Here is a 25,400-nt window from a genome sequence, read left to right as displayed (position 1 = left end):
GTGATGTAGCACAGCGGTATTGAGCGGGCGCCGCGTACGTCTGGTCGTTGGTTCGAATCCCGACTAGTGCGCGCGCGCGAATATTTGTTTTTTTTCAGCCGGACCTTTTTCTGGCAAACAAGGGGTATATATGCGATTAAATAAAAACTTAGTGTCTTTTTCGCAAAAGAATATGCCACATCAACACCTGCCAGGGAGTCCCGCCGGTCGGATACAGCGTCAATACACTGTTATACACAATTTAGACTGTTTTCCTATAATTAGGCGCTGAGATGGTACTGACATGCAAAAAATATGACTAATGGTACCTGCCAGGGAGTCCCGCCGGTCAGATACAGCGTCAATACACTGTTATACACAATTTAGACTGTTTTCCTACAATTAGGCGCTGAGATGGTACTGACATGCAAAAAATATGACTAATGGTACCAATTCGTAGGTAGGTGCTGAAGTGTGGTACTACCATGCAATTAAGTCATATCCCACTCTTATTTAAAGAGTGTAGGACAATAGTAGTTGAAGCAGCTGCCACGGACACAGCCGCCATTATGACGATGACGACGACGACGCCGCCGCCGCGGCCTGTTCAGCCGCACGCCCTCCTCGTGTCCACCCCATTCCAGGGCCACATCAACCCCCTCATGCGCCTTGGCCGGCGCCTGGCCGCCAAGGGCGTGCTAGTCACCTTCACCACCGCTCTCCGAGCAGCCGTCCGCGTGGAGGAGGACGGCGACGGCCACGAGCGCGCGGGGTTCCGGTTCGAGCGCCTGCGCGGCGGCGGGCTGTGGGAGCCGGAGGATCCACGGTTCAGCGACGCCGGCGACATGGCGCGCCATGTCGAGGCCGCTGGACCGGCGGCGCTCAAGGAGCTCATCCGCCGGGAGGCCGAGGCCGGGCGGCCGGTGACGTGCGTCGTGACCAACGCCTTCGTCCCGTGGGCGCTCCGCGTGGCTCGCGACATGGGCCTCCCCTGCGGCATGCTGTGGATCCAGTCCTGCGCCCTGCTCTCCGTGTACTACCACTACGTGCACTCGCTGGCGGCCTTTCCAGAGGCGGACGACGGCGCGTCCGGCCGCTCGCTATTGGCCATCCCTGGGCTCCCGGACCTCGCCATCGACGACCTCCGTCCCCTCCTGATTTACGCCTCTGACCAGGACATGTGGCGAGAGATGCTCTTCGCGGATCTCAGCGTCATCCGCGAGAAGGTATCGTGGGTGTTCGTCAGCACCTTCGACGAGCTGGAGCACGAGGCCGTCGCGGCCCTTAGCGAGCACCTGCCGGTTATTCCAGTCGGCCCTCTCATCAAGCCGGAAATCGGCGAAATCGACGGGTCCTCCGATGATGACGGCTGCATCGCGTGGCTCAACGCGCAGGCGCCGCGCTCGGTGGTGTTCGCTGCGTTCGGGAGCCTCGTGAAGACGGACGACGACGAGACTGCCGAGATAGCGCAGGGGCTGGCCAGCACGGGCCGGCCGTTCCTCTGGGTGATGCGCGACGACAACCGCGCGGTGCTCTTCCAGGGCACCCTGGACGGCGTCACGGCGGCCACCTTGTGCGACAGAGGCAAGGTCGTCCCGTGGTGCAGGCAGGCGCACGTGCTCGGGCACGGCGCGATCGGCTGCTTCGTCACGCACTGCGGGTGGAACTCTACCACGGAGGCGCTCGCCGCGGGAGTGCCGGTCGTTGCCAGCCCGAGGTGGTCCGACCAGAGCATCAACGCGAAATTCCTAGTGGATGTGTACCGACTCGGCGTCCGTGCCCCGACGCCGGTGACAAGGGAAGCGCTCCGTCTATCCATCGAGGAGGTCATGAGCGGGCCGGAGGCGGGAGCGATGCGACTACGAGCGGCCAGCTGGAAGGAGAGGGCGCGTGCGGCGCTGGCCGACGGCGGCTCGTCGGATCACGGCGTCCAAGCTTTTGTTGACCAGATAAAGTAGACCCAAAGGGAGCGTGCTTCATGTGCATTAGTGCTCCCTCCATAAAAAAAATATAAAAGCATTTAGATCACTAGAGGAAATTAGTGATCTAAACCCTTTTATATTTGTTTATCAAGCGAGTACTATTTAATCTTCATTGTCTTATCAGTGTAGTGTGCCCTCATCCTCTCGTGATGGTCATTATTATTGCTTTTCACTTTCTCATACAAGTTTATTGATAAAACATTTCCTAATTTTAGTGCATAATAAGGAAATATCAAAAGTCGCTCACTTTCTCATACAATTTACCTGCTGAATTTTATAGTTTGGAGTAATGCAGTTAACTGAATTTTGAATTTTGGAGTAATGTTAACTGAATTTGGATTGTTGGAGTATTTGCATTGTTGGAGTATAAGAAACTTGTTCCTTTTGCTCCTTTGAATTTGGATTGTTGGAGTATTTGCACTGTTGGAGTAAAGAAACTTGCTCCTTTTGCTCCTTTGCAGGTGTTCAACAACCAATAAAGAAAAAACCTGCCAAATAAGCACATGTTTACTACATATATTGCTTTGAAACCACTGAGTAAAGATGGAGAAGTTGAGAAAAAAGGACAAAGAGAAGGTTGTTGGCCTATTGCATACAAGTCTTAGAACCGTCGGAACAATAAGGAGACTTGCCCGTGATCAAATTGCACATGGCTCAGAAGTTGATGTCTCTAACCAAAAGAGAGGTAAAGCATGTCGCAAGAGAAAAGATCTTGACCTCCCTAGGATATCTACAATCCTGCTAAACAGAAGGAAAACAACCAGAGCTCTTTCTAGTTCTCTGGGTGTTATATAGCCCTTCACCAGCCCCTTATAGACTTTACTCAAGCCAATTAACAAGATAGCTAGACTCAAGTTCTGCATATTCATGTCGGATCAAGCAACATTGGAGAATGCCATGCCTAGATTCATTGATATGAGCATAATTGTCCACATTGACGCGAAGTGATTTGATATGACTCAAAGGAAATGCACCTACTGAAAGTGCAATTGTCACTCAATTACGATTTTGTTGTTGATCACAATACGATTTGCGAGAACTAATGTCGGTTATCAAGTTTATCTCAGGACATTGGTTTCTCCATTTGGTCTATGGACTTCGGTAACCCCACTATTCAAAAAGGGCAAAAGACAGTGTTCTTCGATGTCTTAGAAAGTTATCCGGTTACTTTTTGTGTCGTAGGAACATCCGTACTATGAAGAGGGGTTGCAACGATTAGGGAGTCGGGCAATTCAATCAAATTCCATTTATACTTTTATCCCTAATTATTTCAGACTTTGGAAGGGTTTCTCAAGTGTTATTGGAGTCCCACCCAGAGGACCGGGTACCTGTTGCCCTCGTGATCTGGGTGCCTGGAGGCACCAGAGGATTTTTTTTCTTTGCCTCGGATTTGTCAGGGTGCCTGAGGTCCCTGGACCCCCGGGTGCCCGGAGTATGTGCTCCCGCTCTGGACAGTCTGGGTGCCCGGGGTCCTGGACCCTCGGGTGCCCGGCCCTCTGCACGCTAGCCCAGCTGATCCATTTGGGTGCCCAGGGTCTTTGACCCTCGGGTGCCCGGGGCAAGCTGTGGCCTCTCTGGTGTGTCTAAGAGCCTGAACCCCTTTTAGTCCAGGTACACGGGGTTGCGGCTATGCAACGACTCCTTTCACTTGGAGGGTATAAGTAACCCCCTTCTTCCACCCTTTAATCCTAATCTACCTCAAGTTTTTCCCCTCCATTGCCAAACCAGAAAAAGCTCAAGATCTACTTACCCAACCACTCAAGCTCTCTCATACTTTGGGGATAGGAGGAGATTCACCCGATCTACATTCCTACCAAAACGATATGTGTTCCTCGGCTCTTTCATCTTCAACAACTTGTTACTCTTCAGGTGTTTGGATACCCTAGATGGAAGAGGTCACCGCGGAGCCACATTCCCTTGTGGTGAAGATTCGTGGTGATGTTGGGAGCCTTCCATTTAGTTATGGAGACTGCCCCAACCTTGTTTGTAAAGGTCCCATTTCTGCGTTCAAGGGCACAACTAGTGGATTCACGTCATCTTGCATTATGTGATTGTGAGGAGAATATGGTGAGTCCTTGGGACGCTCGGGGAGCATTGTGATTCCACACCTCTCCAACAGACACATCACATCCAAAGAAGGCGTGGGATCGAGAAAGAGAGGTTTTTAATTTATGAGACATCACATCCCAAGAGAGGTTTTGCCCAAGTGATACCTAACCAATCTAGGAGACATCACTCTCCAAAAGGTAATATATGTTGTTGATGATGAACTCCTTCCTCTTGTGCTTTAAAAGATAGTTTCCTCAACACTTAGTCACTCTCTCACAGATTTGGCATGGTGGTAGGAGAAGGATTGAAGTGTAAAGCAACTTGAGTGGGCTAGAAATCAAGGATCAAAGGTTGAAGTGGAATCCCCTTGGTTTTAACACACGTGTAGGTGGTTCTCTCTCAGAAAATGTATATGGGAAGTGGTAGTTTCGTCCTGGTTGTTCTATCTGAGAGTTGGTGGAATGGGTGTGGTATATATAGGCAGCACCAAAAACTTAACCATTACACACCTTTATGCACAACTCGGTGGGACTGGATGGAATCACTCGATGAGACCGATTAGTGCAAAAGGTTTGAACTTTAGGCTTTTCGGCGAGACTAGATGAAACAACTTGGAGAGACCGATGGGTGATGACCTAAGCACTTTCCATACTTTGGTGAGACTGATCGAAACCACTCACAAATTCCGAGATGAAATTGATAGGCAACAGAAGGTTGGCACATGCACTTCAGTGGGACCGAATGTCATTTCGGCGGCGCCGAGTTGCTAGGGTTTAGGCAGTGGCTCTGTCAAGTGTATCTCGGTGAGTCTGGGTAGATGTGTATCGGTAGGACCGAGTTTGACTTTAGATTTTTGGACAGAGAAGAATGTGAGGGTGTGGCTGAGGGTTTTGGAGCAATATATCTAATCACTTTGAGCAAATAGTCCATGATCAAAACCTTATCCCTTTTAATGGTATTGGCTTTCCTATGGACTCAGTGTGATCTTGGATCACTTAACCAAAAATATAGTCTTGAAGCTTTGCCAACATTGTTCTTTAGTAGCTTGAGGGGTCCACATCTTCATCCACATACTTGCCAAAGTTGAAATATTCCTGAAATATACTAGAGGAAAACATTAGTCCAACAATATGCATGTTGACATGAATTATAAAACCACCGGGAGAGCAATTGTGCTTTCAATCTTCCCTTTATTGGTAATTGATGACAACATACATCAAAACTTTAAATAAGAATACACCATAGAAGTACATGTTTGAAATACATGTAACATGTATAAGCTCCCCCCCCCAAAGTGTACATATTTGAAATTTTGCTTTTGGAATGCAAATGCACACTTGAATAGGAAGACTATATATGTGTCGCCTGCATCTTGGCTATATGCATCAGAGGAAAAGATATGAATGAAAGTGTTCATGCGTCCATGATGATTTCTTGCAAACAAGTATGTGCAATGAGCAAGAATTCATCATGCGCATGAGTATGATCCATACAGTTACCTTCAGGTGCTTGAGCATTATACCTGAAGAAACAAACTTGAGAAAACAAGGTTAGATAAACACAAGAGTTTCTCTTCAAATACCAAGGTTGGGTTGACATGTAAAGAAGATAGCATCACTAGGTGAATACTTTCCCGAAGGTTGCAATAGAATTTCAAGGATTTTTCTTCCCTAAACTTTAAACATCCTTTCCCCACGAATCTAAGATTGTAGATATTGAAAGCAGGTAGAGTGAGACAAAATCAAAGCAGAAGATCATATAGAATGATCAAGCGAATAATAAAAAGCATAAATCAATCATATGTTCCTCCCCACAAGGTAACATATATAGGGCTCTCTCCTCTTATAATTGTGCATTTATTTTCCTATGTAGAAGCTTTGATGTGTATCTCTCCCCCTTTGACATCAATTCCCGAAAAAGGTTGGCATCTTGGTCATTGGTCAATAGGTAGGATCCTTGATTAGCACAACTAGCTTAGATGATTGTATAAATGTAGTAGAGGGGGAAGAATCATTGAGTGGAGCTGGAAAAGGAACAACAGATAATTTTTTGGCATATAGTTCTTTTTCTGGTTCTTCGGTAACTTCGAGTAGGATCATTCGATGAGTCTGAAGTAACTTGGAGTCACTGGTTGATCACATCGGTGGTTCCGAGCCAGTTCAACTCGGTTGGACCGATGAACATGGTAATCAATGTATCTTGTAGACTCGGCGGCACCGATGTTATTCGGATCGGAGGGACCGACTTCACGATAAAAAGAAGGATTTGTCAAACTTAACTCACATTGCAATAAGATCTCGAAATGATTTGCAATGAATTGGATAAGATTTGCAATTAGTTGACAGAAGAAAGAAAAATACAAAGACAAGAAAGGAAATAAGACAACTAGATGATATTTTTTAAGAAAGGAAACTTGAATGCAAGAAGAAAATCAAAACAAGACGAAAGAAACAAAAGAACTTCATCTACGATAATGTCCGCGATTATGTCACCTATATTAGAGTATATTAATTTAGGAGTCAAGTGAGTGCACTTGATCATAGGTCATACTCATCGTTAAACTCAAAATGAGGTTATCATTTTTTATTTAAGCATTTCAATGTATTCACATATTATCGAGTTGCTTTGGCTCATGCCTTGAAGTAAAGTGTCTCTGATATGTGAGGACCTACATTGAATTTTGTTGTTGACATCATCTTAAACTTTTCGTGGATGCTCAAGTGCTTGAGTTGGGAGCTATTCATTTGTTTTCGAAGTTCATCTTTGTACGTGGGTTAATATCGATAATATGTACATGCTATGTACGAACTATGGTTGTGTGACGAACTATTTATAGCGGGATCATGCTTTTTAATTTGCAGAACACATTTTACCGGATCTGCTTTGCCAGAACCTAGTAAATTTGCAGAACGCATTTTACCGGAACCTAGTACCTCCGGAGCTAGAGATGCTCTGACGTTGTACAAGCGACCATTCCATTCCGCCGTCTACAAAAGTGACCGAGTTACAGATCGCCACTCCAAGCATTGCTAAAATTCACGCCGTCTCCCTGTCCAAGTTCTAACCCCGGTACCACCGAGCCCCTCGCCGCGATCTCCCGCCCGATCCGCATGGCTGGAATCAGGCTGACGCCCGAGGAGCCTGAGCTGCCGCAGGGCACCCCGCCCCGCCCCCAGCTGCCGCTCCCCGTCGCCGGCTCCGGCGTCACAGCGGGCGGCGGCGGCAGCGGTGGCCTGGAGATGGCTTCGGACGACGAGCGGTCAGTGGCAGCGGACTCGTGGTCCGTGCGGAGCGAGTACGGGAGCACGCTCGACGACGACCAGCGCTACGCCGACGCTGCCGATGTGCTCGCCGCGGCGGCGGCCGCAGGGAACTTCCCCTCCGCTGCCTCTGATTACTGGTACTCGCCGCTCTTTCTTTATGCAAATTAGCTGAGTTTGAAACGCAGATCTACTGATTTGTGCAGGAAATAATAATGTTCCTCTAGCTTCAGTATTTTTTTCCTCTAGCTTCAGTATGGGGTGACTGTTAAGAGTATGCGATGCATACATAACATTCTAGAATATTTGTAAGCCCTCAAAAAGATCAAGATGCTTAGATCAAAGCTCTAGAGAAATTTAAAGGGGTTTAGATATTTTCCATGAATGGTCTACACTAAACTATTACCATGACTCGTTGCAAATGGTAGAAAAATCTAGATAAAAGATAGTTGTAGGGAGCTTTTTAGAGTTTTGGTGCAGGACTTGCCACATGGCTCAATCATATACTCCTTCCATTCACAAATATAAGATGTTTTGGATATTTCAATATGGACTACAGATGGACTGAAATGAGTGAACGAACACACCAAAATGTGTCTGTATACATTCGATTCAGAAAAAAGTTAGAACATCTTATATTTGTGAACAGAGGGAGTATTAAGTATAAATATAAGGGGGTCCTTACTTTCATGTAACTAAAGTACAATAAATAAAATAGAAGCATGAGTAAGCTATCACAAATATGAGTTTGTATTGGCTATGAGAAGGCCATAGAAGATAAATAGCCACCAAGAAAAGTTTATATATCATTTGAAGTTTCTACTATGAGCAATAAAAATTAGAGTTATTCCCTGATGCGAGGGTTTGCGGTTTGGTCTTCTTGTGAGTGTGTACATCCGCATATAATGTGGAACGTAGAATTTGCGCACAAAATTTTCTTGGTCTCATGTGGTTGTTATGCTTAGCATTCTGCATTATCCACTTTCTAATTAAGTATAGCTATGAACAGAGGTGGGAAATACATAAAATGCGTGTCACATTATCACTTCGCCACTACTACGAGATTAGCATAAGCATATACAGACCTAAAATATAACAATTTTCTCATCTTATATTAAGGTAGATAAACATGTTGTCCAAATAGTAGAACTGTACGACAACTTCAAATTAATGTATTTAACACGAAAAAAAACATTATTCGCTAGCTTGTTATTTGTATAATTTTCTCAATAATTCATATAAATGTTCTAAAATACTCTTGTGTCGCGGCAGTTCTGACAAAGATGATCAAGATTCTAATGAGGAAAGCTCAATGTTGGGGCTACAAAGTTATTGGGATGCTTCTTATTCTGAAGATCTCGCAAATTTTCAGGAACATGGGCATGCTGGAGAAATATGGTAATTAAATTTGAAAATCTTTTATATTGATTGAAAGTGTCTAATCTTGTATAGAAAAATCACACGCCGTCATATCGGTACTACAATAAAACCAAAAAGTTGTCACTAATTGGTTTTACGATGTAACTGTTTTTATTATTTAGAATTTGTATAGTGCAGATTATAAAATATCAGCTCTATTTTTTATTGAATATAAACTTTATTATTTTTATTCTTCTTTTATGGTCAACTAATTTTTTTATGAAGCCGTTGTTCATCTGTATTATAGACATAGTGCATGCATTAGAAAAATGTAAGTGAGCCATTGAGCATGCATACTCACCTTTTCATTTCTGGTTCCTCAAACTCAGAATCTGGAGTACACGCACGCATTCACACCAAAACCCACTTATTTACGTAATTGACAATTGACATAATACTGGAGATTTTCTAGAAAATATTGAATTCTTCGTTGATACTTTAAGGTTCCCAGTGCTATTTCGCGGAGTATATCAAATGCTTGAGTTATTCATTATTCGTAGCTACTGAGCACAACATTTCTCTTTTGGTAGGTTTGGTGCAGATGTAATGGATACTGTCGCCATTTGGACAAAAAAATTGTGTGTAAGCTTTATCCAAGGTGGACTTTCATCGGCTAATGACAACATCAAATTTGAAGTTGATGATAAATACTTGTTTGACTACCCCGTGCTCGATCTTGGAACTGGCAATGGCCTCCTTCTGCAAGCACTTGCCAAGCAGGGGTACAGACAATTACTAATCTTAAATATGTTTTCCTGTTTATACCCATTACACATAGTAATGGTTTATTGAATTAATTACGCTAATTCAATAATATGGTACTTAAGAAATGATGTCATCATGTTGCATAGTTTGTTAATACAATTATTTAGCTCCAGTTATGTGCGTAGAGCAACCGTACGTATTCCTAACTTTCTAAGAACTGAATAGACTACTTACGAAATACCCGCTCTCAGTTCTTGTTAAATATTTCCGTTTTTATTAAAGCGAGGCAGTGCTTTTGAAAGCCACTGTTAATGCCAAAGTCACCCTTATTATGATTTTGAAGATGATATGTTTGCAAAAGAATGAATAGTTTCGTTTTTCAGGTTTTCAGATTTAACAGGAACTGATTACAGTGAAGGAGCCATTGAACTTGCAAGAAACCTTGCTGCTCGTGATGGGTTCACTACTATAAGTTTTTTGGTCAGTAACTGTATTCAGATGGAAGTCCTCTTATATTTGTATGCTACAAATATTGTCAAACTATATTTGTCTACGAAGTCTACACTTTGTTATTATATTCTAAATTGCTTAACTGTAGTTAAAATGTTCTTGCATATTCTGTAGCCTAAAAAAGAAGGAGCCTATGACAACAATAGCTACTTTCACTAGTCTCGATGAGTCTTAGGTAAACGAGAAGCATCTTTGCATCTTGTAGAAAAGCACAAACACTTACTAAGAATTTACATAGTTTGTTTACCCAAGTTGCCTCTTTCTTACTTATATTTCTAACATCCCTAAAAGTAAAAGCATGAAAGTCCATAAGCGAGGGGAATGTATTACTATTTTTCCGTCATAGCAGATACAATATCCAGTTGGTGGCAGATAATGTCAACAAAAAGTGCAGTTTCCCGGGAAGAAAATGTATTCAGCCCTAAAGCTCCACCACATAAAATAAAATCAATTGCCATGAATTGACCAAACATACTGAAGAAATCAAATATCTAGTGGTAGTTTGCATGTATATTCAAAGGCTCACTTTGTGAAGTGTAAAGATATTCAACTTTGTACTTGCCATGCATGCATTTTTTTCCTTGAAATTGGTGAACTCTTTGTTAATCTTTTGTTTACTGCTATTCCTCCATAACTGGACTTGCTCTTAGCACAACCAATTGACATAGGACACAGTACAAGTTCATACAACATAGTTCAAAGACATAGGACATAGCCGTGAGACAACACATATTCCAATGCCATAGGATATAGAAGTAGGACAAGCAACACTTCACCGGCGTATTCTGAAGTGGAAGTGAATGAATGCGTCGTAGGGGTTATCAGAGTCCTTGTCTGGCGAGGGCTCTGGCGGCGCGGGCTTTGGCTCGGGCGGCCTTTTCAGCTTCATGTTGCGAAGCCTCGATCCCCTCCCGGAGCGCCTTTGCGTACTTCCGACGGCAGCAGGCAGCGGACTCCTTCGTGGTCAAGGAGCATCGAAGGATGCCGTGGACCACCTGCTCGTCCTCGGACGAGGATGGCATGCGTGCTGGAGCGGAGGAGAAGAACACGTTGTGCGAGCTGAACATACTGCGCGAGTTGGATCCGCGCAGTGGGAGGGCCATGGCGCCGCCTCGGACGAGCTCGACCACCGTTGCTCCACCCGTGCCGGGCAGCCGGGGACGGAGCTCGAACTGTGCTGCGGTGGGGACGGTGGGCGGCGATGATGGCCCGCTGCCACTTGACCCGCGCCGGGGTGGAGCGGACGACAGACAACTTTGGGTTTCCACCCTCAACTGGTGGAAGGCGAGGTCCTCGTCGTCGTCCGCCTCCATCCCAATCGATGCCATCGTCCACCGATCCGGACATGTGTCACGAACTCATCATCTCAGATCGGATCGGAAGGGAAAGGGGGATGAGATCGGACTTGGGAAGATAGTTTTCTTGCCAAGGAAGGTGAGAGTACAGAGAGTAGGTGAGGGATCAGGTTCAGATACAAATCATGCCTGCCTCCACCGCTAGCTGTCGCTGGCCTTATAACCAGACGCACACACACTCAAGATGCGCTTACAAGTGGACCCGTGCCAACTGGCAGCCGGGTCCCACCTCACACGTCCACCGCATCCACCACTGGTGATGCAGGTGTGACATTCCCCACCCCTTGAGAACTAGCGCCGTCTTCAGGAGATGCCTGCTGTTCGGTGTCGCCGGCCGGTGGTGCATCCCATGCTGGAGCTTGCGGAAAGCGATGGCGGAGAGTGTCGTAGTCCTCCCAAGTCGTGGCCGTGGCGTCGTTCTTCCAGCGAACTCTGACCCGCACGAGAGCGCTGTTGCCGTGCTTGACCATGCGGCGTTCCACGATCTCCATCGGCTCATCAGAATTGCCGGCGAGGTCCGGGGGTCGTGGCAGCTCGAAGAAGACCGGAGTGTACTTGGGGGTGAACGGCTTGAGCTGGGACACATGGAAGACGGGGTGGATCTTGCTATTCGTCGGGAGCTCGAGCTTGTACGCCAGGTTGCCGATCTTGGCGAGCACCGTGAACGGGCCAAAGTACTTGTATGCCAGCTTCGCGCAAGGTCTGTTGGCCACCGATGATTGGGCATAGGGCTGAAGCTTCAGGAGGACGGAATCGCCCACTTCAAAGGAGCGCTCGGTGCGGTGTTGGTCGGCCTGCTTTTTGAAGCGGTGCTGCGCGCGAAGGATGTGCTCGCGCAGACGTGCCGTGTGCACGCCCCAGTCCCAAGGTTCGCCGTCGATGATCGGCGCCGTCTTGTCGTCCCAGAGCGCCATCGCGCCCAGGTTTGGCTCCACACCGTAAAGTGCCTTGAAGGGAGAACACTTGATGGACGAATGGAAGGAAGAATTGTACCAGAACTCGGCGGTTGGTAGCCAGCGGCGCCATTGACGAGGCGCGTCGTGGACCGCGCAACGCAGGTACATCTCCATGGACTGGTTGACCCGCTCACTTTGGCCGTCCGTCTGGGGGTGGTACGCCGTAGAATAGAGCAATTTTGTGCCTGCGCTGGCGAAGAGCTCCCGCCAGAGTGCGCTGGTGAAGACACGGTCGCGGTCGGAGACGATGGAATTTGGAATGCCGTGGAGCTTGACGACGTGATCCCAAAACACCTTGGCCACTTGCGGTGCCTTGAAGGGGTGCCGAAGTGGGATGAAGTGCGCAAACTTGGTGAGTCGGTCCACCACCACCATGATCAAGTCGAACCCTTCGGATGCCGGCAAGCCCTCCACAAAGTCCATCGTTAGGTCGCGCCATGGCGCAGTAGGCACGGGCAATGGCGCCAGCTTGCCTGCGGGCTTGAGCTGCTCGTGCTTGGCGTGCTGGCAGACCAGGAATTGCCGCACGTAGTCTGCGACATCTGCCTTCAACCCGTCCCAGACGAACAGCTTCTTGACGCGCTGGTAGGTGGCCGTAGCGCCAGAGTGGCCACCCACCGCGCTGTCGTGCAAGGCGCTGATGACCTTGGTGCGGAGAGCTGTGTTCTTGCCGAGCCAGAGTCTATCTTGTTTGCGGATCAACCCCTTGTAGAGCTCGAACCCCTCGTCGTCCGGGCTGCGGACAGCCAGGCGCGCCAAACGCTCCTGCGCATCTGCATCCGTGGCGTAGGAGTTGGCCACCTCCTGCACCCAGGCCGGCTGGCAAATGGAGAGCGCGTCCAGGTTCAGAGCTGCTCCCACGCGAGACAGGGCATCGGCCGCGCCGTTGTCGCAGCCGCGGCGATAGCAGAACTTGAACTGAAGGCCCACCAGTTTGGCCATTGCTTTGCGCTGCAGGTCGGTGGCGAGCTGCTGATCCTGAAGGTTGCATAAGCTCTTGTGGTCTGTGACAATGGTGAACGGTCCCCGCTGCAGGTATGCACGCCATTTATCGACGGCCATCATGACGGCGATGAACTCCTTCTCATAGGCCGATAACTTCTGATTGCGCACTCCCAGCGCCTTGCTAAGGAACGCCACGGGGTGGCCCTCCTGCGCCAGCACCGCGCCCACGCCGGTGTCGCACGCATCCGTCTCGACGGAGAACGGGCGAGCAAAATCCGGAAGAGCCAGCACGGGCGCGGTCACCATGGCGCGCTTGAGCAAGTCGAAGGCCACCTGCGCCCGCTCTGTCCATTCGAAGCCTTTCTTGGTCAGGAGGCTCGTCAGCGGTTTGGCGATGATGCCATAATGCGCAATGAACTTGCGGTAGTAGCCCGTAAGGCCGAGGAAGCCGCGGAGCTCGGTGGCCGTGGTTGGGGTAGGCCATGCCAACATGGCTTGTGTCTTCTCCGGATCCGTTGCCACACCGTCCTTGGAAATGATGTGGCCGAGGTAAGAGATGCTGCCTTGCGCGAAGGAGCATTTGGATTCCTTGGCGTACAACTGATGTGCCCGCAGCAGGTCGAGGACGATGCGGAGATGCTCCAGGTGCTCCGCCAAGGTCTCACTAAAGATTAAGATGTCATCAAGGAAAATGATTACGAATTTACGCACGTACTTGGCGAAGATGGCGTTCATCAAGCACTGGAAGGTGGCCGGTGCATTCGTCAATCCAAACGGCATCACTTTGAAATGGAAGTGGCCGTGATGCGTCTTGAATGCAGTCTTTTCCTCGTCGCCCGCGCGCATGCGGATCTGGTGATAGCCGGTGCGCAAGTCCAGCTTGGAGAAGAATGCCGCGCCGGCCAGCTCGTCGAGCAGCTCGTCCACGATCGTGAGCGGAAACTTGTTCTTGACAGTGGCGTCGTTGAGCCGTCTGTAGTCGACACAGAAACGCCAGGTGCCGTCCTTCTTCTTGACGAGGAGTACCGGCGCTGCGTAGGGGCTCATGCTGTGCTCGATGACACCCGATTGTAGAATCTCTTGCACTTGGCGTTCGATCTCGTCTTTCTGCAATGGCGAGTAACGATATGGTCGAGAATTTGCTGGTTGCGCGTCCTCCACCAGAGTGATGGCATGGTCATAGCGGCGGTGAGGCGGCAGGCCCTTGGGCTCTGCGAACACGTCGACAAAGCTGTCCAGAACGCCTTGCACGCTCGGTGGCACCTTGGTTGGCCGTGACTCCCTGGTGCGGGGCAGGTCCAGCACGGCCATATACCAGATGTCATTGCCGGCTTGCCATTTGCGCAGTTGATCAGGCTCGATTTCCTCCAACGCCTGCTGGTCCTTTGGTCGAACACCTTGCAGGGTGATCGTTGCGCCCTGGTGCACGAATGTCAGGGATTTCTCCAGCCAGTGGCAGCTCATCGGGCTGAATTGCTCCAGCCAGTCCATGCCGAGCACGCCATCGTAAGCTCCGAGGTCTAGCTGCCGCATGTCTGTGTGAAACGTGTGGCCTTGGATCCACCATTGCAGCCCTTTTACCATACTGTTGCAGACCATCCTCTCCCCGTTGGCGACGCGCACATCCACCGCCGGCACGGCGACCGTGGTGGCCTTGACGCGCTCCACGAACGCGGTGGAGACGAAGCTATGTGTACTCCCCGAGTCCACGAGCAGCAACATGACCTGGTTGCCGACGAGTGCTCTGAGACGAATGGTGCGTGGTGACTCCGTCCCGGCAACGGCGTGCGTGGAGAGCATGCAGCATTCCGGCCCCGGTTCCTGTGGCTCGGGCGCGTCCAGCAAATCCAGGGCGTGGACGGCATCGTCACTGAGCACCTCACCAAAATCCCCAACATGGATGGTGAGCAATTGCGTAGCTGGCTTGCATCTGTGCTCGCGCGAGTATCGGTCTCCGCACTTGAAGCAAAGGTCATTTGCATGCCGGTGGTCGCGCAACTGGCGCTCGCGGGCCAGCTCGTCGTTGGGTTGCACGACGCCGCCTGGCCGTGGTGCGCCCCCGACTCGTGGTGGTGGTAGGGGCGGAGGCGGTGGGCGACCCGCAGGGATGATGCGCGGGCGCGGGCGTTGATGACCGGCCTCCTCTTCCACAATCCTTGCAAGGACGGCAGCGCGGGTGATGCTCGATGGTTCCTGAAGGCGAACTGCAGCTCGCAAATCATCGCGCAACCCCAATAGGAACTGAGTGACGAATAGCTTGGGGTTGAGTGTCGCGTCGAGGGCGAGCAAGTGGTACATGTGAGCTTCGAATGCCGTCCGGTATTCAGCCACGCTGCCGGTCTGTCGAAGCTGCAGGAGTTTGTGCATTTCCACCTCGAATTCGTCTGGACCGAATTCGCTGATCAGCGCCGTCGTGAACTCCTCCCAAGTAGAGGACCGATGGGCGTGCCGAAACGCCTGCAACCAGTGCGCGGCGTGGCCCTCGATGTAGAGCGTCGCCGTGGTGACCCATGTGTGCGGCGGGATGCCGTATAGGTCGAAGTAGGCGAGGCAGCGGTCGATCCAGAGGCTGGGCGCTTCGCCGTCGAAGCGCGGGAAGTCATGCTTGGGCGGCTTGACGGCGTACTCCTGCCCGTGGTCGTTGTGGACGCCGCGCTGGCACGTGCGCCGCTGTCTGGCCCGTGCCCGCGAACAGCGGAACGCCCCGCGTGGGCAGCAGTGGCGGCCCCCCGTTGCTGAGACGAGGCGGAGGACCGTACGGAAGGGGCCCGTGCGGTTGCTCCAGCGACGTGACCGACGACCCCTGCGGCTTGCCGTCTTGTGCGCCGTGAGCTGGCTGTCGAGGGCGTGTCCCCGCGGTCGGAGATGGTGGCGGATCGCGGTGTTGCCGCACGTCGTCGACGTCCGCCTGCGTGAGATCCAACTGCTTGCGAAGATGCGCCAGATCTGACGAGACTTGCGTGTTGAACGCAAGCTGCGCCTCGAGTTGCTTCTCGCCTGCGCTCTTGCTGTCGTCAAACTTCGTCAGAAGGGCCTGGATCATGGATTTGAGCTCGGCGGAGGATTCTGCCATGGCGTTGAGGACGTGGCGTGTTTGAGCCGAAGGCTTGGACGAAGGAGCCGTCGCCTCGCTCTAACTCCGGCCAACCCCACGGGGGATTTCGTGTGGATCTCGCCGGAGCAAGACCACACCCCACGCGGTGGATGTTACGGCCAGTGAAAGGAACGGGGGTGGCGCGGCGGAGCAAAATCTGGTGGGGAAAAGTGGCTCTGAGTACCAAATTGTCACGAACTCATCATCTCAGATCGGATCGGAAGGGAAAGGGGGATGAGATCGGACTTGGGAAGATAGTTTTCTTGCCAAGGAAGGTGAGAGTACAGAGAGTAGGTGAGGGATCAGGTTCAGATACAAATCATGCCTGCCTCCACCGCTAGCTGTCGCTGGCCTTATAACCAGACGCACACACACTCAAGATGCGCTTACAAGTGGACCCGTGCCAACTGGCAGCCGGGTCCCACCTCACACGTCCACCGCATCCACCACTGGTGATGCAGGTGTGACAACATGGCGATGGTGGATGGAGGCGGGGCGGAGAGCTGAAGAAAGTGAGTTAGATTTGAGGGCGGACAATTTTTTTTGTTGATTTTGGGATAAGCCCAGGGTTTGGACTGACGTGTCGGACATGTCCGTACAGCCCCATATCTTCCCCATATGTGGGCTGGGTATGGGGCGGTCTGGACAGTCCAGACAAATGGAGAGGTTTGGGGAGGCCCGTTGGGCTGTTTTTGTTAGTCCTGACTGTCCGGGCGGACGAATGGGGCAGGTTTGGGGAGGGCGTAGGAGATGCCCAAATGGTTATTAAGTACTTACAATTATGGTGTTTTGACGACTCTAGTAACTCATATTTCTGTCTCCACCAGGTCGATGATGTACTTGAGACAAAGTTAGACAGAAAATTCAAAGTTATTACAGATAAAGGGACATTGGATGCCATTGGATTGCATCCAGATGGCCGTGCAAAAAGGTACAAGAACTACAACTCGGTCATTCTTTGGTTAGCCACCCCCTTAAAATTTCCTTTTCGCCTTTTGTCCACTTCTGTGATTACCCATAGCTGCGGAATTAAATATTGTTGATATGTTCTGTGAGATTTGATTATCTAACAAGAACCTTCAAATTTTGCATACTAGAGTTGGAATAGCTAGAAATTTGGAAGCATTAGGCCTCCTATCTGGATAGTTTTTATTTGTTGGCATTCTGTAATAGTGAATAGCATAGCTTTAGCCTTTAGGGCTTTAGGTTGTATGAGCCTGACTTTCAATTTGGTTTAGTTTCAGATCTGCATAGTGCAGTAGATAGCCGAGTTTCACTGCTTACCAGCACACCATGTTGATTTTAACTACTCAACCAGTGAGTTATATTTCATTGCAATGTGGTATATGCACATATAGGATAGGTTAATGGGGCATGCGGTTCCAATACACAAGAAGTCTATGTTAAAGATATCTTAAGTATGATTCAATAATCAGTACCACGTTGGATTAACATTGTTCTCTTTATGGTGTTTTTTTTTCAGAGTGATGTATTGGGAATCTATATCAAACTTGGTTGAACCAGGTGGCCTTGTGGTCAGTACTTTCTTGTGCAAACTCTCTGAAACTCTTATCTTACACCTTTCCGTAGAATTGAAACTTATGCTGGTGTCTTCAGGTCATAACATCATGTAATCACACAAAGGATGAGCTTCTGCAAGAAGTAGAAGAGTTCGGTATGCGGAAATTTGGTAAGGAGGACGCAGACAGAGGTGCAGGTGATTCGCACCAGATCTTCCGATACTTGGATCATGTCCAAACGTATCCTACCATCATGTTTGGCGGAGTTGAGGGGTCTCAAGTGTGCACCGTGGCTTTCCAACGGGTGTGAAGGCCAGCTTAAGAGTGCTTTTCTCACTATGTTGTAGCTCAATTTTATCGTCAGGTTGTTGTTGTAGCCTATACTGGCAGTCCTTTCCAGTTTGCAAGGACAGAGAGTAAGAGAACACTTATGAAGCAATTTTTGTGTAGTGTAAACGAACATGTACTGTATTATTTATGTAACCGTGAACTTTTGCCCATTTTCATACAGAGTTTCCCTGCTTTTTCCAAAGAGAATGCAGACGTTTTAGTGCCTGGTGACTTCTGTAGCTGGGCACAAAATTTTCACTGCCATGAATGTTGGAAAGCCTGTACACTCACTCACACTTGCCTAGGGGGTTTCTTGAACTTTATATACACATGCCCACTTCAATTTCACTTCTCATCTCCATGACTTGTCAAGTCAAGTGTGTTGTTCCTACTATATGATTTGTGTACAAAGTTTCTACGGAACATCTTTACACTTGCAATGATTTTGCATCTTCTGTATCCTATGACAGCCAGCGTCGATCTCGCTAATTTCATCCAATGAGACTAATATTTGACAGAACCTAACCACCATTCTCCTTGTGCAGCTTGTTACTGGATGCTGATGACATGCTGTTGAGGTGGCGTCGGCGGCAGGCTCTGTGAGTCCTCAGTTCCTACAGGTTCTGTAACTGGCGTCGCGCCATGCACATCCTGCATTAGCATAAAAACCTTACATTCTGATTGAAACTTGGGTTTTATATGCGTGACTGGACATGGGTAAGACAGACCTGGTGTTGACTGTACTGATGGAGCAATGTGACAACTGATATCAAGATAATGTAGATGGGTATGACAACTCCGGCTGTTCTGAACATCAGCAGCTGTCTCATCAACGTAATCCGTATCAGAATTGCCCATGAATCACATTCAGGGCAAGAAAATAGAAAGATCTAATCAGGTTACATGATTCAGTCTCTTACAGTGATCAGTGCCATCGAGTACACCTCGGGGCCGCCGAGGACAAGCGAGATTGCGTCACGGAGCACCAGCAGAGCCATCAACTGAAGTTGCATGTTTTGGAACACATATGCGTTAGTTGGCTGCAGCATGAGCATGGAAGGTTTACATTCTATAGCACTTACGGCGATGGCAATCACACGGCAGTAGGTGACGCCTTTTGGATTGCAAAATTGAGAGTCAAAGCTTGATGTGCCAGCAGCATGATCACCGATTTGGGAAACATTTTCTCCAGCGTTGAGATTCGCTGGTGTTTCTCCGGCTCTCCTGCAGTGAGAAGAGAGGGCCTAGGATGTTAGATAGGCCCTTCTCAGACGAAAAAAATTACCAAGGATCTTAAGCACCAAGTGACACCTGAAGCTAATTTGGTTTCTTCCGATCCGAAACAACTTCAAAGGGGCACTGTAGTTTGGTGTAAATTGCTGTGCCATAGGTAGCAGAGACAACAAATTAGTCAACAAACTATCTTTTGGCACTGAAGACTGATGATGGCTTTACCAGGAAGTAAAGGGCAAACTGAACTCAGCTGCTTCTTTCTGGTTTCCGTTGAGCATTACTCACCTGTAAGCATATCTCACATATGGTGTCTCCCTTCTCGTTACACCACCTCTGGATGCATATGTGGTGAGCGTACTGCAGGCAGCAACGAACTAGTTCAAATAAAACCTCCATTGGCAGGAATAAATGGGCATCTGCTGGGAAAAATAAAAGGGCAGTCGAGTCTACATAAAAAACACGATTCAACCGACACAAGGATAACACCTCGAAAAATCCGATTCGGTTCTGATAATACAGAAGAAATAATTCACTGATAGTGATATGGAAAATAGAATAGAAATTTGTGTTTCCGGTGGCATTTTGATATGGACGTATCTAATACGAAAGCGAGCCCTGTTCCATTGTTTGAAGATGGTTGATGAATAATAAGTGGGTTCTCAACTTGAGGTTATTTTTGGTGTTCAGAGTTCGAACAATTAAGCAAATTTTCATAGCATATGGAATCATCAAGCTGGGAGAGGAGCAGAAAACCTTGCCTTGAGGCTACCCTTGCAGGAGCAAGGGGTCTCCATGTAGGCCTGATCACCTTCTTCCTGGCAGATTCTGCATTCCACCACGACACCAGTCTTGGTCCTCCCGTCCTCAAAAATAGAAGGATCATGATGATCACAAGCATCCTTCGCGGAAGGGGCGTCGAAGATGGCACCCTGAAGCGTCGCCTCCGTGATCATCCGCCCCGTGATGAGCACGAAGTGGTCCGCCATCCTCGGATCAATGGCCTTGCTGATTGAAACACAGCTGTGGATAACATAAGCATGCATCCATGATTTTCAAGGACGCTATATCGAAAAGGGCTGTCCGGAAAACCACGCAATCCATGTTAATTCGCACCACATGACAAGAATTAGCCACGACATCACACACGAGATGGCAGGAAAGGCAGCTCTTTTTCAAGCGTCTTTCCATTCCACCAGACATCCCCTTTGCTTACAGAAAGGAGCTAACTAAAAGAGCCATGCGCCCATGCACGGAGGCAGGCACGGAGACACGAAAAGGGCTATGAACTGCATGTTACCTGGGGGGCAAGGGAGACGAAGGCGCGCCAAGCAAGCCGGAAAAAAGGCAAGGCACGATCCTTTTTCACGCCGTGAGAATGAGATGAGACATAGCAACACACGTCGAGCCTGGCTTGAGTGAAGAAAGGAAGAATGGAGGGAGGATATGATATGCAAGCCACACCAGGGGAGCGGCAGGGTGGGAAGAAGGAAGAGGAGAGTAGGAGAGGCAGGCCAACAACGGCAAGAAGGGAAGAAGGGCTTGGGAGGAGCAGGGGGACGCTTGCAGGGCGGGACTTGGAGATCCCAAACATCCCAGTAGAGAAGCAAGAGATCGATGGGTTAGGTGGCCCGCTGCTACTGGCCTCCGTTGCGTTTATTTGGCTGCGAGAATCGCCTGATGGCCGCCTCGCGATTCGCGCCGCGGATCTTCGCAGGGTGTCCCGTCCGGCCGGTAACTGCTATCGTTGGGCAGTCCTACAAGATAGGGCTACTTGTCTGCTCCCGTCAGTCCGGGATGGATAGATAGGCCCTCTTTTGCCTTATCTGTGAAATGAAATGCTCTTTTTTATCTCGTCCACCGCTGTATATATGGTGTGCTGTTGATTAGTTACCTGATTATAGTAGTAGGATAGACAGACTGGAGACGAATTTGTTTCCATAGATAGAGAAAGGAGGTAGCTAACCCAACTCAGAGATGCTCTGGAAAAGTGTACCTGGGAGTTGGCATGATTGTTGGGAAACCGATCCTGCCTTTTTGCTGCCAAAGCCACCAAATTTCATGGGGTACAAAACTCATCCATCGGCGAGCATGTTTGCAAGATTCACGGCCCTCCCTGGTAACTTGTGCACTTACCTGACCTGCTGCAATCATTCAGGGAACGAACGGCCGAGCCGCTGTGAAGCGTCCCTTTCCCTGCCATTCGACCACGGCAACGAGTGATTACTTCGTTGATCTGACAACTGGACGTGGTTGGGGGTGGATTAGGACTCCATTTCTCTCTCATCAGACGCCTATCCGGTTCTCCTGAATTGTGATCCTCCCTCTCCGAACACCTTGGCACCGCGACATGGACATCACAGAGCAGAACGCCGGTTAATTTGGATTCATGGGGCTCTTTCTTGAGAAAGACGGATCTTTTTCCACACTGCCTTTTTGAGTCGCAAGGATTGCAAAAACAATGGGGATGTCCGATTGGACTCTACATTATTTTGCTTGCACCATAGAAAAAATAAGGACGCCACTAACCAGTGAACGCCAATTTTTTAGGCAATAATCCCAGCGAACGCCCTTAGGACCGTCAGATCCCGATCAAACGCATGACAGTTACTATACGCAGCGTGCCAAATTTTCTGCCACTTTTTTGTACTACATTGCAATTTTCGGGTTGGAGCATAACAAATCCCTTAGAACATCATGGCAATTTTATTTGTTTACACATGGCAGTTCCAGGCTCGCTGGGAAATCTTAAAAAAATCTTACATCGGTTTTTTAACATTTCTGAAAAACTAAAGATTTTTTCCAAGAGGTCCGGTGAATTAAAGATTTTATATGAATTGTAGTGCAATGAATTTCTTAGGAAAAATTGGTATGTATATAATTCAATTGTACCAATCAAATAACCAACATAGGAAAACTCCTTAAGGATTCTAATTCTTCAAAAATTGTATGAATATCCTTTTAATAAAAAATGCCCTTAGTTGATACTTAGCTGCTAATACTAATATGTCATGACATGATCCTTTTCTTGAATCATCTTATGCTCGAATTTTCTTGTGGTGGTCACCTAAATGTTTCACCCAAGCAAAAGCATGCAAGCAAAGCATTTCCTGCCCCATGTGGAGGACCAAAGCATTTCTTGCTTTTCCCCCCTGTACCGGTGATTAGGCCCATGGGGCAGCAAAAGAAGCTATAGGCAGGCCATGCGCAAGTGAGACGATCTGCAGCGTTTGCAATGGGCCTCTTGGGGTGCAGCCCAGAGATCCCTCTCGGTGCATCGGACGGTCACGATTTCCGCTCAACTGAGCACAAAGTCCACTAATCCACCAAAACCCTAGCGTCTCACGCCCGCCCCCACTATAAACTCCTCCTCCCTCTCCGCCCGCTTTCCTTCTCATCTCTAGCCTGCGCCGCCGCCTCCACCGCACCCCCCAAAACCCTAGCGCTCGCTTCGCCCCGCCCCACCACCATGGCCGGCGCGCAGGAGTCCCTCGTGTACGCCGGTGTGATGCGCGGCCACAACGACGTGGTCACGGCCATCGCGACGCCCATCGACAACTCGCCCTTCATCGTCTCCTCCTCCCGCGACAAGTCGCTGCTCGTCTGGGACCTCACCAACCCCATCCAGGCCACCCAGGACTCCAGCTCCGAGTACGGCGTCCCCTTCCGCCGCCTCACCGGACACGGCCACTTTGTCCAGGACGTCGTCCTCAGCTCCGACGGCCAGTTCGCGCTCTCCGGATCCTGGGACGGCGAGCTCCGCCTCTGGGACCTCTCCACCGGGGTCACCACCCGCCGCTTCGTCGGCCACGAGAAGGACGTCCTCTCCGTCGCCTTCTCCATTGACAACCGACAGATCGTCTCCGCTTCCCGCGACCGCACCATCAAGCTGTGGAACACCCTCGGTGAGTGCAAGTACACCATCGGCGGTGACCTTGGAGGTGGCGAGGGCCACACCGGCTGGGTGTCCTGCGTCCGTTTCTCACCCAACAACTTCGCCCCGACCATCGTCTCGGGCTCATGGGACCGCTCTGTCAAGGTCTGGAACCTTACCAACTGCAAGCTCCGCTGCACTCTTGATGGTCATGGCGGCTATGTTAGTGCCGTTGCAGTCAGCCCAGACGGTTCGCTCTGCGCGTCTGGTGGCAAGGATGGCGTCACCTTGCTGTGGGATTTGACCGAGGGCAAGAGACTCTACTCGCTGGATGCGGGATCCATTATCAACTCACTTTGCTTCTCGCCCAACCGCTACTGGCTCTGCGCGGCGACACAGGATTCCATCAAGATCTGGGATCTTGAGTCAAAGCACATCGTGCAGGACCTTAGGCCCGAGGTCCCTGTCTCCACCAAGCAGGTTTATTACCTATTACCACCATCACTTATTTCTGTGTTTCTTTGATTGTTTACTATTGGTTAATATGTGAATGTGTTGTTTGTATGACCAGCTTACCCTTGTGGCTATGTAGATCTGTTACATTTTGTGATCTGTATTTATTGTCGTACTCTAATTTATGATTTACAACGTGTTAGTTTTATGTTGGAATGATAATTTTAGCATAGGTTTTGAACATTACCAGTTATTGGTTTTGGTTCAACGCATTATGTAATGCAGCTGAAAGCTTGCATAGTTATGCTATTTTGTTCTTTAAGCTAGAACTGGTTGACTTAAGTTGCCAAATTGATGAAGAGCTTTAATGCAAGCAGAAAAATAAATAGCAAGTTCACAACCAGTACTTTTTTTATTCATGGAATATACATGTATGTGCTTGTTCTGTTGGTTATTTTTCATACATTGATATGAAATGTTTTTGTTCATCTTCCCTGGTGCCTCCTGCCCATCTATGCTAAGGCTGCAATTGTATTGTCAAGCGAGGTATATAGGAAGGAAGCACAGGCATTTGTTCTAATGCATAGCTAAATAGACTGATTCTGTTTTTACAAACTCATTTTAAATTTTGAGAGTTGCTACATTAAGTTAAAATCTGTCGTCTGTTGAGTGGCTTCTTAATATGGTTTATACTGTTTGCCCAGATGCTCTACTGCACTTGCTTGAGCTGGAGCGCGGATGGCAGCACTCTCTACGCTGGTTACACCGATGGAACTATCCGCATCTACAAGATCTCAGGGTTCAGCTACTCTAGCTAGATTATGTATCTTGTTTTAGTGGCCTCTGTTCTGGTAAAACGGCTGTGGTATCTTCTTTTTTTGACTGTCTTGAGGCGTAATATCTGCCTTGGTACTTCTGCTTAATTTACTATCTGTGTCTTAGCCGCAGTCATGATCTCATGGATAATGCATCGTTTGTTGGTTTTGGCTGTTCAATATATTGTCTCGTGAATCATGGAATCAGTGTTGCTGCTTGTTATGTCGAGGGATTTTCTAAGAATGATGTCAAATGACCTGCAAGTTCCTGTGATCTAACGTGAGTCGCTGATGCTGTATGAACTCTGAATTGCCGCCTGATGTTAATTATGTGGTCGTTGTTGTGCATCCGCTTCTAGTGCTAGGTTCTAGTACCACTCAAAAGTTTTTGCTTAGCTGTGCGTCAAAAGGAGCGCATCCGATCCGCAACTGCGTAGAACGCCGCTCTGCTCCACTGAGGCCAACTCCGCACGACTGGTGCCGCAGGCACCAGAGCAAATAAATAAAAACTGAAATAGGCCGCGGCCATGGCGTCTAAGAATTCATGCCGGCGCACAAAAAACGCACATAGTTCATGTCTCGCAGTCCTAGCTCATGCCGGCTTACAAAATGTTGTTGCTCTTGGCCGTAGCTCAATCATTTAGCTCGAGCATTGCCTTTTTTGTTTCTTCTCGAACCAAACCTTTCTCTCACCTTGCTCAACTCCACCGCCATGGTCTCCACCTGCGCAATGAAAACATTGGTCGCTTCAATCTCGAGCTTCTTCGTTTGGACGGCTTCCTCAGTCTCGAGCTTCCTCCTTTTGACGGTCTCCTCCATCTCAAGCTTCTTCATTTGGAAATTGATGTAGACCTTCATTTGCTTCTCCTTTTTTTTGCGCTTCCTCTCGTCTCATGCTTTCTTTTGGGTCATCATGCCTTGCAA

At 48.9% G+C, this 25,400-nt stretch overlaps 4 protein-coding genes across 4 annotated transcripts; 3 read left to right on the top strand and 1 right to left on the bottom strand.

Annotated features, from left to right (window-relative positions):
• The first annotated feature begins 533 nt into the window (after positions 1-533).
• Positions 534-2,170, top strand: LOC123078950 (gallate 1-beta-glucosyltransferase 84A24). The gene has a single exon (XM_044501607.1). The coding sequence runs from the start codon at positions 549-551 to the stop codon at positions 1,935-1,937; it is 1,389 nt and encodes a 462-aa protein (XP_044357542.1). The 5' UTR covers positions 534-548; the 3' UTR covers positions 1,938-2,170.
• A 4,831-nt stretch (positions 2,171-7,001) lies between these two features.
• Positions 7,002-18,306, top strand: LOC123078948 (EEF1A lysine methyltransferase 2). Its single transcript, XM_044501605.1, has 7 exons — positions 7,002-7,410; positions 8,543-8,668; positions 9,220-9,411; positions 9,778-9,874; positions 17,082-17,185; positions 17,738-17,789; positions 17,872-18,306. Exons 1-7 carry the CDS (start codon positions 7,121-7,123, stop codon positions 18,082-18,084), a joined length of 1,074 nt encoding a protein of 357 aa, XP_044357540.1. The 5' UTR covers positions 7,002-7,120; the 3' UTR covers positions 18,085-18,306.
• A 30-nt stretch (positions 18,307-18,336) lies between these two features.
• On the bottom strand, positions 18,337-20,425 carry LOC123078949 (uncharacterized). The gene is made up of 7 exons (XM_044501606.1): positions 20,096-20,425; positions 19,623-19,694; positions 19,416-19,483; positions 19,187-19,328; positions 19,025-19,105; positions 18,833-18,925; positions 18,337-18,755 (listed from the first exon to the last, which is right to left on the bottom strand). Exons 1-7 carry the CDS (start codon positions 20,378-20,380, stop codon positions 18,654-18,656), a joined length of 843 nt encoding a protein of 280 aa, XP_044357541.1. The 5' UTR covers positions 20,381-20,425; the 3' UTR covers positions 18,337-18,653.
• A 2,240-nt stretch (positions 20,426-22,665) lies between these two features.
• Positions 22,666-24,675, top strand: LOC123078946 (guanine nucleotide-binding protein subunit beta-like protein A). Its single transcript, XM_044501603.1, has 2 exons — positions 22,666-23,688; positions 24,366-24,675. Exons 1-2 carry the CDS (start codon positions 22,804-22,806, stop codon positions 24,477-24,479), a joined length of 999 nt encoding a protein of 332 aa, XP_044357538.1. The 5' UTR covers positions 22,666-22,803; the 3' UTR covers positions 24,480-24,675.
• Positions 24,676-25,400: the final 725 nt, after the last annotated feature.

This window comes from Triticum aestivum, chromosome 3D (assembly GCF_018294505.1).
Source record: "Triticum aestivum cultivar Chinese Spring chromosome 3D, IWGSC CS RefSeq v2.1, whole genome shotgun sequence".
NCBI classification, from domain to species: domain Eukaryota; kingdom Viridiplantae; phylum Streptophyta; class Magnoliopsida; order Poales; family Poaceae; genus Triticum; species Triticum aestivum.
Note: the sequence above shows the minus strand (reverse complement) of the source record. Positions and strands in the feature narration are given on the sequence as shown.

Coding starts and splice junctions, on each gene's coding strand:
- LOC123078950 (XM_044501607.1), top strand. CDS start 549: ATGACGATGACGACGACGACGCCGCCGCCGCGGCCTGTTCAGCCGCAC.
- LOC123078948 (XM_044501605.1), top strand. CDS start 7,121: ATGGCTGGAATCAGGCTGACGCCCGAGGAGCCTGAGCTGCCGCAGGGC. Junction 9,412..9,777: donor CAAGCACTTGCCAAGCAGGG/GTACAGACAATT, acceptor TTCGTTTTTCAG/GTTTTCAGATTTAACAGGAA. Junction 17,790..17,871: donor TTGAACCAGGTGGCCTTGTG/GTCAGTACTTTC, acceptor TGGTGTCTTCAG/GTCATAACATCATGTAATCA.
- LOC123078949 (XM_044501606.1), bottom strand. CDS start 20,380: ATGCATGCTTATGTTATCCACAGCTGTGTTTCAATCAGCAAGGCCATT. Junction 19,695..20,095: donor CCTGCAAGGGTAGCCTCAAG/GCAAGGTTTTCT, acceptor TGCTGCCTGCAG/TACGCTCACCACATATGCAT. Junction 19,329..19,415: donor AGAAACCAAATTAGCTTCAG/GTGTCACTTGGT, acceptor TTCTCACTGCAG/GAGAGCCGGAGAAACACCAG.
- LOC123078946 (XM_044501603.1), top strand. CDS start 22,804: ATGGCCGGCGCGCAGGAGTCCCTCGTGTACGCCGGTGTGATGCGCGGC. Junction 23,689..24,365: donor TCCCTGTCTCCACCAAGCAG/GTTTATTACCTA, acceptor CTGTTTGCCCAG/ATGCTCTACTGCACTTGCTT.